A 14,703-nucleotide genomic window follows, 5' to 3' on the forward strand; every position below is an offset into this window, starting at 1 on the left:
GTTATCAAGGTAAACTATATTTGAGACATGCTAATCTCAAGGTAGAGGACATAAGTAGAAGAAGCTGCACTGATGCTGCAAGTACATTTGAAGTTTCTGTTGGAATGTGGCATCTATAACATGTATTTACATTCCAGAGCAAGTTGCATAGCCTAACAATGAGGTGAAGATGTATACTCTGCATTAGAGAGACATGGGAGGTATGGGGGATGTATGATTGAGCAGATAATTGGGATTAGAATTTGCAACAGTGCATTTAATGGAATCATATGGTAAATATTATAAATGAGGATTATTACCTTGCTTGTTTTTTTCTTAATAAAAGGAATACATTCAATTTCAGTAAATACATTATTATCAGAGTAGTTGTGTGAAAAACAGAAACAAAACACAAATATATATTAGGCTTTTTGGGGGGAGGGGTAATTAGATTTGTTGTCTGTTTGTTTATTAAGTGGAGGTACTGGGGATTGAACCCAGGACCCCATGCATGCTAAGCATGCACTCTGCCACTGAGCTGTACCCTCCCCCATTAGACTTTTAAAATAGAGACATACAAAGAAGAAACCAGAAAATGGTTCATAATTCTAGTGCCAATTACCTTTGTTAAAGTTTTAAAATAAATTTGGTCAAATTTGCAAATAATTTTTTTTTAAGTAATACACATTCATGGTTAGAAAATCAAAAAATGAAAAGAGAAAGCTGCTTTCTTCTAAGTCTTTGTCACTGAAGGTAACCACTACTAGCATCTTGTGGCTTCTTCTAGAAAAACCTTATGCCAGAAAGAGTGTATATTTATAAAAATACATTAAATATATTTTTATTTCAACAAATGTGATCGTATTATGTCTACTTTTCCATTACTGCACTTATAAATCAAACTAATTCCACTACAGTCACAGTGGTAATTGATTTTCCTGTCCATTTTGTTTTCCTTTCAGCTGGTGTCCGAATGATCTACCCAGCATGCTTTGTTCTAGTCCCTCAGTCAGACATTCCTACTCCTAGCTCTGTGGGATCCTCTCACTGTTCAGCTTCTTGCTTGGGTGTCCATCAAGTGCCTGCTTCCACAAGAGATCCTGCTATGTCTTCGGTTACTCTTACACCACCTACATCTCCTGAGGAAGTCCAGACAGGTATTGTACTGATTTGCTTCATTTGCTCTAGTGATATGTCTTATTTTAAATATAGTAAACACTTAAAAATAATTATTTTGAAATAATTTCAAACTTAACTAAGTTTGCAAATAGAGTAAAAAGAGCTCTTGCCATTCAGATTCCCAAACTGTTAACATTTGCTCCGTCATCCTCTTGTATGCATATATTCCTTGTCACTGATATTTTTCTGAACTGTTTGAGAACAGGCTGCAAACATGGTGCCCCATCACCCTTAAGTACTCAGTGTTATTTCCCAAAATTAAGGACACTCTTCCAAATGGCTGTGTCAGAAATCAACACTGATAAAATGCTTCAAGTCAGAAATCAACATTGATAAAATGCTACCATTGTAATCCACATCCTTTGTTCAGATTCTTTTTGCTTTCTGTATTTTAAGTAAAGTGACATGTTTTTTTTGCCTTAAAATATAAGTAAGGTTAGCCACATAGTTGGAGCAAGTTCTGTCAGAAATTAAAACAACAGAAAAACCAAATAATGTTACTTTAAACCTACCTTTATTCTTCTACAGCCTATTCTTTTTTGCTTTCAGTTGATCCTCAGTCTGCCCAGAAGTGGATCAAATTTTCTGCGGTATCTGATGGTTTCAACTCTGATAGTACTAGCCATCATGGTGGGAAAATACCCAGGAAATTAGCAAATCATGTGGTGGATAGAGTTTGGCAAGAATGCAATATGAACAGAGCACAGAACAAGTATGTATTTTCATTTTCAAGTTTAAAAATTGCATGTTGCTTAGTTACTTTTAAATAAGAGACACTTAAAGTATTTTAAGTCATTCATAGGACTCTCATTCAGAAAATCGATTTTCAAGAATTCAGTGTTAATGCTTAATTCAGAGTTGCAGAAAATGCTATGAATTCTAAAGAATTTTATGATTTCAAATCTTAGGAGAAAGTATTCAGCTTCATCAGGTGGTCTGTGTGAAGAAGAGATAGCTGATAAAGTAGCTTCCTGGGATTTTGTTGAAGCCACACAGAGAACAAATTGCAGCTGTTTGAGGTAGAATTTTTTTTTTTCCAGTTGATTGGTGTCTGTATGTATGTGTGTGATAGTTTCTTATGCTGTTGCATACTTATGTCCCGCTTTGTTTGAGGTAACTTATATAAGCACAGTGTGTTAGGATTTTTTCCAAAAGAAAAACATTTGAGGGAAACAAAATTTCAGTTATTTTTGAGCTAATTACAGAAGTACATATAAATGTGTGTCATAAGGTCTTACATTGTCACCAGACCTGGACTGTGAAAGCCTGGTTTCACAGTCAAATAAACAAATTTAATGCTGAATTATGGTATATATGGCATCTATAAGGTAAGAGGAACACAAGTCTCTTGAGAAGAGTGTTCATAAATGGCCCTGTGCCTTAGAAATTTCTCCCAAATGTTCTCATAAAAAAGATGATATATGATGAACTAGATAAAACTTTTCACAATCTTTTTTATAGTAAATACAGTATTGGGGTTTGTATAGCAGTTTCTTATATTCCCTTGTGTGAGCTGTAGGTGAAATGCTGAAATAAGATTCAGAAAATAAGATTGTATACTGTAAAAATACAAACTTTCTAATAGATTGTTGGTTGAAAGATTTGTAAAAGACTGGATGTACTTAGAATTATTTAGGCAATGGTATTTATTTTATGTATTGGGGACTTTGATGAAATTTAATTACCAGAGGCATGAAGATTATTTTGCCTAGAGTTTATTATTTTATTCTACAGGTTAAAGGTAGATTGTATGCTTTTGCTCTCAAATAAATAATGGCACTGATGTCCCTAACTAGGACTTGTGAAAGAACAGTTGGCCACCCCTTCTTGGCATGTGTATGAGCCAAAGGAATGGAGTGCCCTGCAGGTTAGGACCAAGGTTTTTCTTACATTATCTCTGATTGGCTACAGTGACAGAGGCTCAAGTGTTCTGATGTGTTTTTGCACAGATTAAATGTTCTTACATAGATTATTTGGATGAAAGACTATACAATTTTTAAAAGTCTGGCAACTTTGTTGAAAACTTGCCTCTGTTGTTGATAGATTGGAATAAGAATATGGATAGATTAACTTCTGTTTAACAATTTAAAATAATTAAAAACCACACTCACCTAGGAAGAAAAGAGAACCAACTTCGTCTTAAAATGCTGGCCTCCATGACATTATTTGCCTGAGACCAGGGGCTGGCAAACTGTGATCTGTTGGCCAAATTTGGCTCACATCCTGTTTTGTATGGCCTGTAAGCTGAAATGAATTTTACATTTTTATATAGTTGAAAAGAGAATATTTGTGAAAATTATGTGAAATTGAAATTTTAGTGTCCATAAATAAGAATGTATTGAGACAGAGCCGCATCTGTTCATATATGTGTGAACTGTGGCAGCTTCCACAGGGCTGAGCAGTTGCAGGACAGACTGTGTGGCCCCGGAGCCGGAAATAGTTACCTTCTGGTCCTTTTCAGAAAAAATTTGCCAGTGCCTGGTCTAAGACCAATAGAATGCGTTAAGGAAATCAGGCTTTTCTTTCCCTTTATTGGCATTTTTATCAAGCAGCTCTTCTTTTTTAGTTCCTGACCTGGACTTTTGCTTTAATTCTTTTTGAAAGATTGGGTTTTAAGTCTATTTGTCTAAAATAGTTTAGAGGAAGACAGAATGCATGTTGGTAAACACAAGTTTAAGTTTAAATTCTTGGTCTCTAAGATGAACTTTTATTTTTAAAAACATATTTTCTCACATATTTCCAGAAATTCCTCCTAGGCATATAGAGGCTTGATATAATGAAATTTCTTGTTGTCTATACGTTTGACTTGCTTTGGTAAATTTACCCCTCTAGTAAATACAGTATTTCTAATCATTTACCTTTTTTGTTGTTGCATTTTGTACTTTTGGTTCCCCCTCTTCTCCACTCCAAAATCTGGTTCTCTTCTTTAGCTCTTAAGTAAGGCTTGAAACAGACTTGGAACCACCATACGTGTGTATCTTCCCCTGCCATAGAGTACGGGAGGTTGGACGTCCATAGATGACTGACTGTCCTAGTCAGCCAGTTCTCACATCTATCCCTGCCTTTTCCCTGCTCTGTTCTATATTGCAGGGAATTATATTTCCTGTGCTCCCTTGCTTTCCACATGTGTTTGTTGGGGTTTTTCCCCCCAGTTTTATTGAGATATAGTTGACAAATAATATTATGTGATTTTAAAGGTATACAATGTGATGATTTGATTAGTCCCACTTGCTTTTTGGTGTTGGCTAATTGGAGGCACTAACAGAAGATTGGTTGATGAGATGAGGGAAGAAGCCTGTGTATGTCCCCACCCCTTTTTTGAGCCAACTCTAGCAGCAACTTTATGTCCCTTGAACATCCACTTACCACTGGGCAGGTCCTGCTATGATTCTAATACCATCCCAAGCTTCTGTGATCTGGTGAGACTACATCTTACTACTTTTCAGTCATAGAAGTGGTAGACACTCTGCTATTACTACTCTCTGCGTTACCTCATTTTCCTTTGGGGTATTTTTTTTTTGGTTTTTGGGTTTTTTTGGTAATAATTCTCTACAGTAAATTTAGTCTAAGTGAAAGATAGGACTGGACCTTCACTGATATGTTGGCTTCTCTTAGAAAATGATTTGGGGGAAAAAAAAATCACATCGTTATATAAGCAGTTTGTACGAGTATATGTGATTTTTTTAAATATTTAAAGAAATAATTTAAAGAAATTTATATTACAAATAAAACTGAAGGTTCCCCTTGACTACTCTTTCTTTGTAGATCCTACTGCCTCTCCCTAGAAGTGATTACTTATCAATTATGTATTATACTTCCATGATTTTTCTGTAATTTTGTGTGTATGTGTTTTTCCTCCCATTGCATAAATATAATACTGATGTATTTGGCACTTTTTTGCCCCACTTTTTTCCCATTCTAGTTGCTTGTGGATTTGCCTTATTGTTTAAAAACAAAACAAAACTTCTTGGTATTCTACTGAATGGAAGTACCATAGATAATCATTCTGAGTTTGAAGGGCAGATAAGTTGTTTTCAGAGATTCTTTATTTGTGTTTACTTTTTAAAAAATAATACTTTTAAAACTATCAATTATTTGTTAGTTTTTTTTTTTGTAACACTATGGTAGAAGATGTTTTAGCCTCAGGATACATTAGTGAATAAGACTCCTGCTATTATGAAGCCTAAATTCTAAGGAGAGTGGGGCAGATAATTAATTCATTTTCAAAAAGAATTCTTAATCCTTTAAAAATTTAAGAGTGATAAGTCCAAAGAAGGAAATAAAATGATAGAGAGTTGTGGGCAAGGGGGCTGTTTAAATAAATACTTTTCTTGTGACTTCAAAAAGATTCTACCAATTTTACTCCCATTTATTGCATATAAAAATGTTGGTTTTCCTTGTGCTTTCACTGATCTGAGAACTGTCCTTAAAATTATAATTATTATTTTTGCCATTACAGTAAGTGAAAAGCATAAAATTGTTTTAATTGGCATTTTTCAGTTACTAGTGAGGTTAAAAATTATGCTTTTGTGGATATTAGGCTTTAGTCTGGTGGAATGTTCATAAGAAAATTAGCACTTAGGACACTGGATAAATAGAAAGCAATGCAGTAAGTTTCACTAAATATAACATAGTAAATATATAGTATTGTATAAATACAATAAATTTAACCCTAAAATACTAGAAACTTCAGTCAATAGGTAAAATAAAATAAAAGAATCACTGTTAGATTGTACTTTCAGGACAAACTTCTTTTTTAGAAAGATTCCCTAACTTGGTTGAGTTCTAGTATGAAATTCAGTTCTCTCTAAAGAAGATAAACTTTTAGAAAAAGGTCTAGATAGAAGAAAGGAAATGTTACCAAGGTTTTGGAGAGCCACTGTTACTAGTATATAGCCCAAATTAATAGTTTCTTGGCTAGAGAAGGGTAAAGGACTGTATGGCTGTTTACTTTTCATATCCCTTGTATACTTGGAGTATAACCAAATAGTTCACCTTAGATTATTGGAGATCCTCTCTCTCCTTAGTGCCTTGTATAACTTGATGAATTCTTAAACTTTTGGTCTCAGGATTTATTTCACACTCTTAAAAATTATAAAGGATCCAAAGTGCTTTTATTTGTGTGTGTTATGTCTGTTTATATCATTTTTAAAGAAATTTTAAAGCACTACTTAATTTATTAAAAAATTACAGTAAACCCAGTACATACTAACATGAATAAAAATTCTTTTATAAAGATCAACTCTTTTCCAAAGCAAAAAAAAAAAAAAAAAGTTAGAAGAGTGCATTGTTTTACAGTTTTGTGTAGATTCTTCATTATTAATCTTAACAGGAGATAGCTGGATTCTCATTTGCTTCTGCATTCAGTCATTTGTTTTATATTGTCTTGGGTAAAGTATGTGGAAGAAAATCTAGCCTCACATAGCTGTGTAGTTGGGAAAAGGAAGAGTATTTTAATACTCTTTTCAGATAAAATGTGGATATTCTTTGCTAGTAAACCAAAATTTGACAAGTGGTAGTTTCTTAAAGATTAGTCAGTATGGAATCTGAAACCATATTGATGACATTCTTGTACTCCGCTAATAACTAAATGGATCTTTTACTTAGGTGTGATTTTGTAATATCATGCATTGATCATTTGGAAAATATCAGTTCACTTGAGTTAATGCGTTTCTTCTGAATGTTGGCATATTTTGTTATATAGTATCCAAAAATTGCATTTATTAATATCACCAATAATCTTATCGGAAAAATTGTTTAAATATTGGAAAGCTGTCAAGCTCACTATGGCAGATACAATTTTCCAAATTCTAAATGATGTTTTAAAAGCTCAAGTGTTATCATTTGTTTTTCCTTAAAATGATAAACTCATCTTGTTTATTTTTGAGAACTACATAATCATGTCTGCCAAATAACCAAATCTGGATAACCATGGTTCATTTGTCAGCCTTTTTTTTTTTTAAATAAAAATGATACTACATTTTTATGAGAAAAGTAACTAGTTCAGCTTATGACTTAAACAATTATACAGGTACTTTTCCTCAGAACTGTACTTTGATATATAGCAGAAATGCTTTCTGTGTACTTCCTATTTGTATAGAATATGCAAAAGCTGTGTATGTAAGAATTAAGATTTAATACAATTTTATTAAATTTAATCATTTTTACTGTCTTCATGAAGGACATTCTTAAGAGAAACTGGCTTAAAAAGAACTGAGTGTACAGTGGTTAAAGAAAACAGAAAACAATGGCTACTCCTACTAATGGTACCACTGATTCATGTTTGGTTGCCAGCAGTTTTACTGCTCATTGCTTTGCACCGTCATTGTACATATCATTGTAACGAAAAAGGCAAATAATGTCTTGGTGCTGTTGTGAAAATAGTTTTGAGCCTTGTAAAACCCCTGAGAGGGTCCATGGACCATACTTTGAAAAGACACACAAGTATTTGAATAATTAATAACTGAATGGTAATGTCATGGCATCTACTTACTCCTACCTTCTTATTCTGTTTTCTTTTTTCTGTTTTTTCCTTTGCTTTCCTTTCTTTTTCCTGCTGTTGTTTTGACTGTTCTCCTTTTCCCCCCTTTCTACAGCTGGCTTAGAAGTTAGGTATTCTATTTTAATTCTTTTGTTAATTGAATTAAATATTTATTTTGCTTGCTTTCCTTAAAGTCTCAAGTTAATCAGTGTCTCTGTTCTCATTAAGAACCTTGGAACACCTTAATCTTGCTCCAGTTACCTTCTATGTTATTTTTAGCATTTTAATTCTACATTATTCTGTTATGAAATACTTCAAATATGCACAAAAGTAAGAGAATTGGACAGTGAACTCCTGTATATCAACCATCCATATTCACTTACTACCTTCGCTTCATCTAGACCTCTTACTGAAGATTTTTTTTAATTTAAAATATTTTATTGTACTTGATTTATCTAAAATAATTGTTTTGGCATACAGTCAATATGAAACATTAATGAGATAGTTGGCATTCTTTCATAACATGTCTTTAAAAACCGGTGTATATTTTATGCTTGTAGCACAACTTAGATTGACTATCCACATTTTCAGTGCCTAGTAATGTGACTTTGGATATCATTGTTGGACAGCACAGCTTTAGAAACAAGAGTTTGAAGTAGGGCTAATGTCTGAATGATATACAAAAGGCAAGTTTCTTTTCAACATAAATTATTTTCTAACAGCTAGAGCTGTTGGACAATGGCATGCATTTCCTCATAAAATAATGCAATCCTTGTCATTGAAAATATTCAGAGAGGGGATGGTCGGAGAATGGATTATTCCTGTATTGGGTAAGACCTGCTGTTTGTTTTTTTAATGGCCAATAACATTTATTAAATTTTTTAAAAAGCTGTTTAATAATTCCAAATCATGCCCACTAATATAAAACTAAAAATTACGAGTTCTGCCTCTTATATGTAGGTAGATCTGCCTCCCTGCCTTCTTTCTACAAATGGAATCAGGCTATATATACTGCTCTGTAAGTTGCATTTTTTAATAAACAGTTATCCTGAGTACCTACCCAATAGAAGGAGCAGTATTTCCTTGGTATCATCTGATACCCCTACAGATTTGTTTCAGAAGTTGGTTTGTTGACTAGGATTCAAACAAGGAGTATACATTTCATTCTTAAGTTTTCCAGGTCTCTCTTTTAATCCCCTTCCCTCTTTTATGACATTGACCTGGTCGGAGAAGCTAGGTCAGTTACCCTATAGAATGTCCCACCTTCTGGATTTCTCAGTTTGTCATGTATGGTAACTTGTTCTTTTAGTATCATTTAACTTCTTTTATCCCTTACATTTCTGTAAATGGAAAGTAGTTCTCAAACCACACTGTCCAAAATACTAGCTATGTGAGCAACCACTAGTGGCAATTTAAATTTAAAGTAGATTGATTTGAATATAATTAAAAACTCAGTCCTTAAGTTACACTAGCCACATTTCAAGGCCTCAGTATCCACATTTAGAACATTTCCAGAAGTGATTAGTTGACGGGTAGCACAGGGAAATACGTACAAGATCCTGTGGTAGCTCACAGTGAAAAAAAATGTGACAATGATATGTATGTTCATGTTTAACTGAAAAATTGTGCTTTACACTGGAATTTGACACGACATTGTAAAATGACTATAACTCAATAAAAAAAAGTTTAAAAATAAATAAATAAAAATAAAAATTAGAAACACCTGAATGTGCAGCAATAGGGGAATGTGCAGAGATTCTAAAACACCTATGTTTGAGTATTATGCAGGCATTATAAATATTTATGGCAAATTTTAGTAACTTTGAAATTTTTTATAATAAAATTTTTTAAGCAAGTTACAGATTTATATAATCAATTCTGAGAAAAACATATGTAGAAGAGAAAATTATGGGAATAAATACACCAAAATGTCAAAAATAAAATAATAAAAGGGAAAAAAAAAGAAAAAGAAAGAGGTAGGTCTATGAGTAAAGAAAAGTTGCTAGAGAGGAACAACTATTATTTTAAAGAAAAATGACTCTAGGGCAGTAGTGGTAGCCATCATAGGAACATTGAACGCTAACAAAAAATAATAGCAATGGAAATTTTGAAAAAAGAACAACAATCCTGGCAGCAAAAACGTAGATTGATTGTTATGTCGCTTCAACCTCTTATTTCAGTGATGAAAAAAAAAAGAACATTTCCATCATCACAGAGAGTTCTGTTGGACACTACTGATCCTAGAGGTTGTCTAGATTCACGTTTAGTATTTTTGGTGAGAATATTTCATAGGCAGTGCTATGTTGCTTTGTATTGTGTCACATCAGAAGAGACACATACCTTGTTGTCCCACTTTTAATAACATTAAGATTGAGCAGGTCGTGATGAGCTTGATACCCTCGTTGTAAAGTTTCTAATTATGTTTACTCTAAGTAAAGACAGTTTTTCTTCTATTGAACTCTCTAATCTTGCTCTCTTTTTTTTTTCTTGATTTACTGCATTGTTTAAAACTTTTAGTAAAATTGTTAAGTAGAAATGCTGAGAGTTACTGTTCTTGCTTTGTTCCTAGTCTTAAGGAAAAATGACGTAGTCTTTCATCATTAAGTATTTTAGTTGTAGTTTTTCTTAGATGTCCTTTATCAGATAAAGTTCTAATCCTTGCTTGCTGAGTCTTTTTATACGGATAGATGTTTTGTCATGTTTTTCTGTGTTTATTGAGATAATCATATGATCTTCTCTTTTATTCTGTTAATGTGATAAATAATAGATTTTTTTCCTGTGAATGTTTTACCTTACATCTTTGGGACAGATCCCATTTGGTTATGATATATTCGCATTTTATATATTACTGGATTGCTTACATTTTGTTAATGATTTACATTTGTGTTCTTAAGGAATATTGTTCTATGATTTCCTTTTCTTATGATGTCTGTGATTTTGGTGTCAGGGTAATGATGGATTTCTCCTGTGTCTTTTTGACATAACTGCAGTTTTCTTTGATAACTTGCATGCTTTTTCCCCTCATGTACAATAAGATGTCCAAGGCTCTGTACAAAAGGGTTTCTCAGCATGTTCCCTCAATAGAGAATGTTCTTTGAAGAAGTCCTGCCACTGCTTTTTAGTACTCTCAGGTTACCACTGATATGACAAAAGCATTAATAAAAAAAAATTTTAAGAGAGAACTAAAAAAAAAAATCTAGTGAATACTGAATGCTTTAACTCCAAATACCTCCATATTTTCCCCCCTATTTTTTTAATTAAAAAAAATTTTTATATACAACAGTATCAGTTGAATTTGGAAATCTCAAAGTGCACAATGCTTTACTACACTGAAAGAAATCTTAAACTGAACAAAATTATAAGATTTTTAGGTATATAGTTTTAAGTTCTTCGGTTTAGAATTGTTTCACATCATGAGGAAAAATTTAAGGTTTTCCTTTTTTTTTTCCTTTTCTTTTCTTTTCCTGTCAGCTTATTCTTTCTGTAATATTAAGCCTTGGGAGAAGGAAGGTAGGTATGCTATGGGACCCATCAATCAGTCAGTCACAGAGCTATCCACACTGATCTAACATCAGTCTAGCTGATCTAACTTCTTTCAATCCAGTGAAATAAATTTTCTTATTGTAGGATTGTAGATGATTGAGCTCAGTCTGTTGACATTGATTTATAATAATAACTAATGGTGAAATATCAAGATATATTCATAAGTGAATAAATTTTATACCATTTTATACACCTTTTTATCTTAAAATAACTAGAATCTTATCTCTATTCAGATAGTAAAATATTTAGATTATGTAAAGCAAATCATCTTTGGCTGTCTCATCACATATTAAATGAGCATGAGAGAATTGGTTTATGAATCTGCATGCTGTTAGTTTTAGGTCAGTGAACAAAGTGGAGTTTTTTCCACGTATATTCAAAAAATTTTACTCTTAGGATTGTATGTGAAAAACAAGTGCTATCTAAAATGTCTTAATAGTGTTAACTTGTATACTTAATATAATAGTTATAGTAGTTTTACTATAAATAAACCTTTCTTTTAACTTTTCAGGCACAAAAATCTCAAACCAAGAAATCCTGGACAACAAGGACAGGCACCGTCTTTAAGTCAGCAACAGCAAGTACTTGCTAAGCACAAGACCAATGAAAAGCAAGAAAAGAGTGAAAAACCACAGAAACGCCCCTTGACTCCTTTTCACCACCGTATATCTATTAGTGATGATGTTGGCATGGACACGGATTCAGCCAGCCAAAGACTTGTAATCTCTGCTCCAGACAGTCAAGTGAGATTTTCAAACATCCGAACTAATGATGTAGCAAAGACTCCTCAGATGCATGGCCCTGAAATGGCAAATTCACCTCAACCACCCCCACTTAGTCCTCACCCATGTGATGTGGTTGATGAAGGAGTAACTAAAACACCTTCAACTCCTCAAAGTCAACATTTTTATCAAATGCCAACACCGGATCCCTTGGTTCCTTCTAAACCAATTGAAGATAGGATAGACAGTTTATCCCAGTCTTTCCCAGCTCAATTCCAGGAAGCTGTAGAACCTACAGTATATGTTGGTACAGCAGTAAACTTGGAAGAAGATGAAGCTAATATAGCCTGGAAGTATTACAAGGTCCCAAAGAAAAAAGATGTAGAATTTTTACCACCTCAACTTCCAAGTGATAAATTCAAGGATGATCCAGTTGGACCTTTTGGACAGGAAAGTGTAACATCAGTTACAGAGTATGTATTTTTTTAATAGTCACTATTATAATATAAGGGTGGAAATGATGTAAGTTCTTAATACTAGGACTCCAGAATTGGTTTCAGGGTAGGATTTACGATAATAAATCCTTTGAGTATTAGTTTTGTATAATTTCTTTACTGTGTTTTTTTCTCAGGGAACTTCTTTATTATGAAATATGTTAGTCACAAAAAAGTGGAGAAAATAATAACATTTATCCATCTACCAACTTAAAGATTTGTCCACCAACAAACTTAAGGATTTTACATACTATTAGAACTCCTGTGTACTATTTTTCTTCCTCCATATTTCTTCCACTGTCCTGAATTTGGAATTTAACATTTCTACACATGTTTTTATACATGTAACTCTAGTTAAATTTTTTAATTTGCTCTCTAGTATTTCTTTGTTATGAATATGCCATAATTTATCTACTTTCTAGATATGGACGTGTTGGCTATTTTTGATTTTTCACAAAGAATGTAGCAGTGAACTGTGTATCCATTTCCTTGTGCTCTTATGTAAGAATTCCTCTGAAAATGAAATTGCTGGGCATATGGGTATGTCCATATTCAACATTAAGAGTCGTTGCCAAGTTGCTGTACCAGTTTACACCTTCATCTCATCAACCATCAGATAAGAGATTGACTGTCACTCTACATTTTCCTCAGTACTTTGTATTGTAAGACCTAATTTGGCTAATCTGCTGCATGCAGAATAGCATCTTACTGTCTTAATACATGATTTCCAGATTCCTAGTAAGGTTAAACATCATTTAAAAGGTTTATTGGGCATTTAGATTTCCTCTTCTGTGGATTGCCTGTATATCATATTTTTAGTGTATTTTCTTTTTTTCCTGATTTATTCTTTGTATATTCTGGCTATTAATCTTCTGTTTAGAGATATCTTCCTCCATTCTTTGTCCACATTGTGTATGATATACTTTAAGCAGAAGTAGGTTTTTTTCAAGTCTCCCTTTACTTTCTATGTTCTGAATATATTTATAGTCTGCCCCATAAGCTTTTTGCATTTTTATCTAGAGATTTTTTTTAAGGTGAAAAATCAACCAACAAAATGCCATTCTATTCATTAAAACTATCTACCTATTTATCAATGCAAAGCCAAGTAGTGTGCAAAGATTACATTTGCTTCTCTATCAGTCCATTGTCATTGAAAGCTAAAGGGCTTAGAATTTTGAAATTTCACAGGAATATGTGTATGTATAGTGGTCTTTCATTATGTCCTTGTACTGGGCATTTGAGGAGGACTGGTTTAATTTGAAGTCTTTTTTTTTTTTTTTTTTTTGGCCTGTCACTGAGAAATTTCTCTTTTTCTTGGCTAATATCTCCATTTTTCCCTATTCTCTGAGGAACCTCTGCAGTTTAGATGTTGAAATTCTATATTTTCTCTAATTTTCCATCTTTTTTTCCTGAGGGACTTCCTTAGCTTTCTTTCAGCTCTTTTCTTATAGTCTTAATATTTCTTGCTCATTTAAAAAAAATTCGACTTTTTCTAATAACACTCCCTTGTTTAATGTCCTGGAATTTTTTTCCTTTGGAATTACTTTATTTTGATCTTTTGCTTTACTGTACTGCTTCTCACCACATTTCTTATTACTATTTTATCTTACACATTTTAGACTGAGAAATAGAGGAGCTGACTGGAGATTTTGTGTATAAAGGCAGACTGTTGGTTGGCAGGTCGTACTCATTTGATAAATATTTTAGTATGAACTGTATATCAGTTGCAGTCATTCTACTTTATGGTAATGAAGTAGGGGATCTTTCGAGAGGGAAGTCCTTGTACTTAAAATTCCAGGATGAAAAGGATGCCAGATCTTGCATATTCACATAGTTTATTTTTCTTAGAAAAGGAACCCTTTCTGTTCCTCTGTTTTCAACTTTTTTTCCTTTCTGTCTAGAGATGTAAGTCCAGATTTTCTCTGGTTTTAGGCAGTTTGACTCTTTAGTTGTTCATATAGTTTGCCTTTAGCTCCCTCTTGCATATTCTAAGCCGTGAACTTACTACTCTGCTGTGTTTCGTTCATTTTGAGCTTCCCTGAGACTAAATAAAATGCCTGATCCGTGTATAGCCTCTCTCTCATTTTTCCTGCTGTTGGATATTTATTTTCTTTTAAATTCCTTGATTATCATTTTAGTAGGCAAACCTGTGTGCTTCATCTAGCACTTTGAATCTTAGAAATATTCTAATGTGGATTTTTTGAAAATTAAAATTAAGCTGAATTTGAAATTGAGGGACTTCAGGATATCCTTATGCTCATGGAAGAACTGGATCTCTCGAAAACAAATGATGTCTTTCTTGGAA

General features: G+C 33.1%; 1 protein-coding gene across 2 annotated transcripts in view; it reads left to right on the forward strand.

Annotated features, from left to right (window-relative positions):
- The window catches only part of MED13 (mediator complex subunit 13), an 83,401-nt gene that overhangs the window by 25,118 nt on the left and 43,580 nt on the right, over positions 1-14,703 (forward strand). Inside the window, exons 6-9 of one of the 2 annotated variants that reach the window (XM_072940253.1) lie at positions 942-1,136; positions 1,687-1,870; positions 2,067-2,177; positions 11,694-12,377. In XM_072940253.1, the coding sequence (XP_072796354.1) occupies positions 942-1,136; positions 1,687-1,870; positions 2,067-2,177; positions 11,694-12,377 (1,174 nt within the window). The remainder of the gene's footprint in view (positions 1-941; positions 1,137-1,686; positions 1,871-2,066; positions 2,178-11,693; positions 12,378-14,703) is intronic. The other variant, XM_072940254.1, reaches the window with a different exon arrangement.

This window comes from Vicugna pacos, chromosome 16, assembly GCF_048564905.1.
Source record: "Vicugna pacos chromosome 16, VicPac4, whole genome shotgun sequence".
Taxonomy (NCBI): domain Eukaryota; kingdom Metazoa; phylum Chordata; class Mammalia; order Artiodactyla; family Camelidae; genus Vicugna; species Vicugna pacos.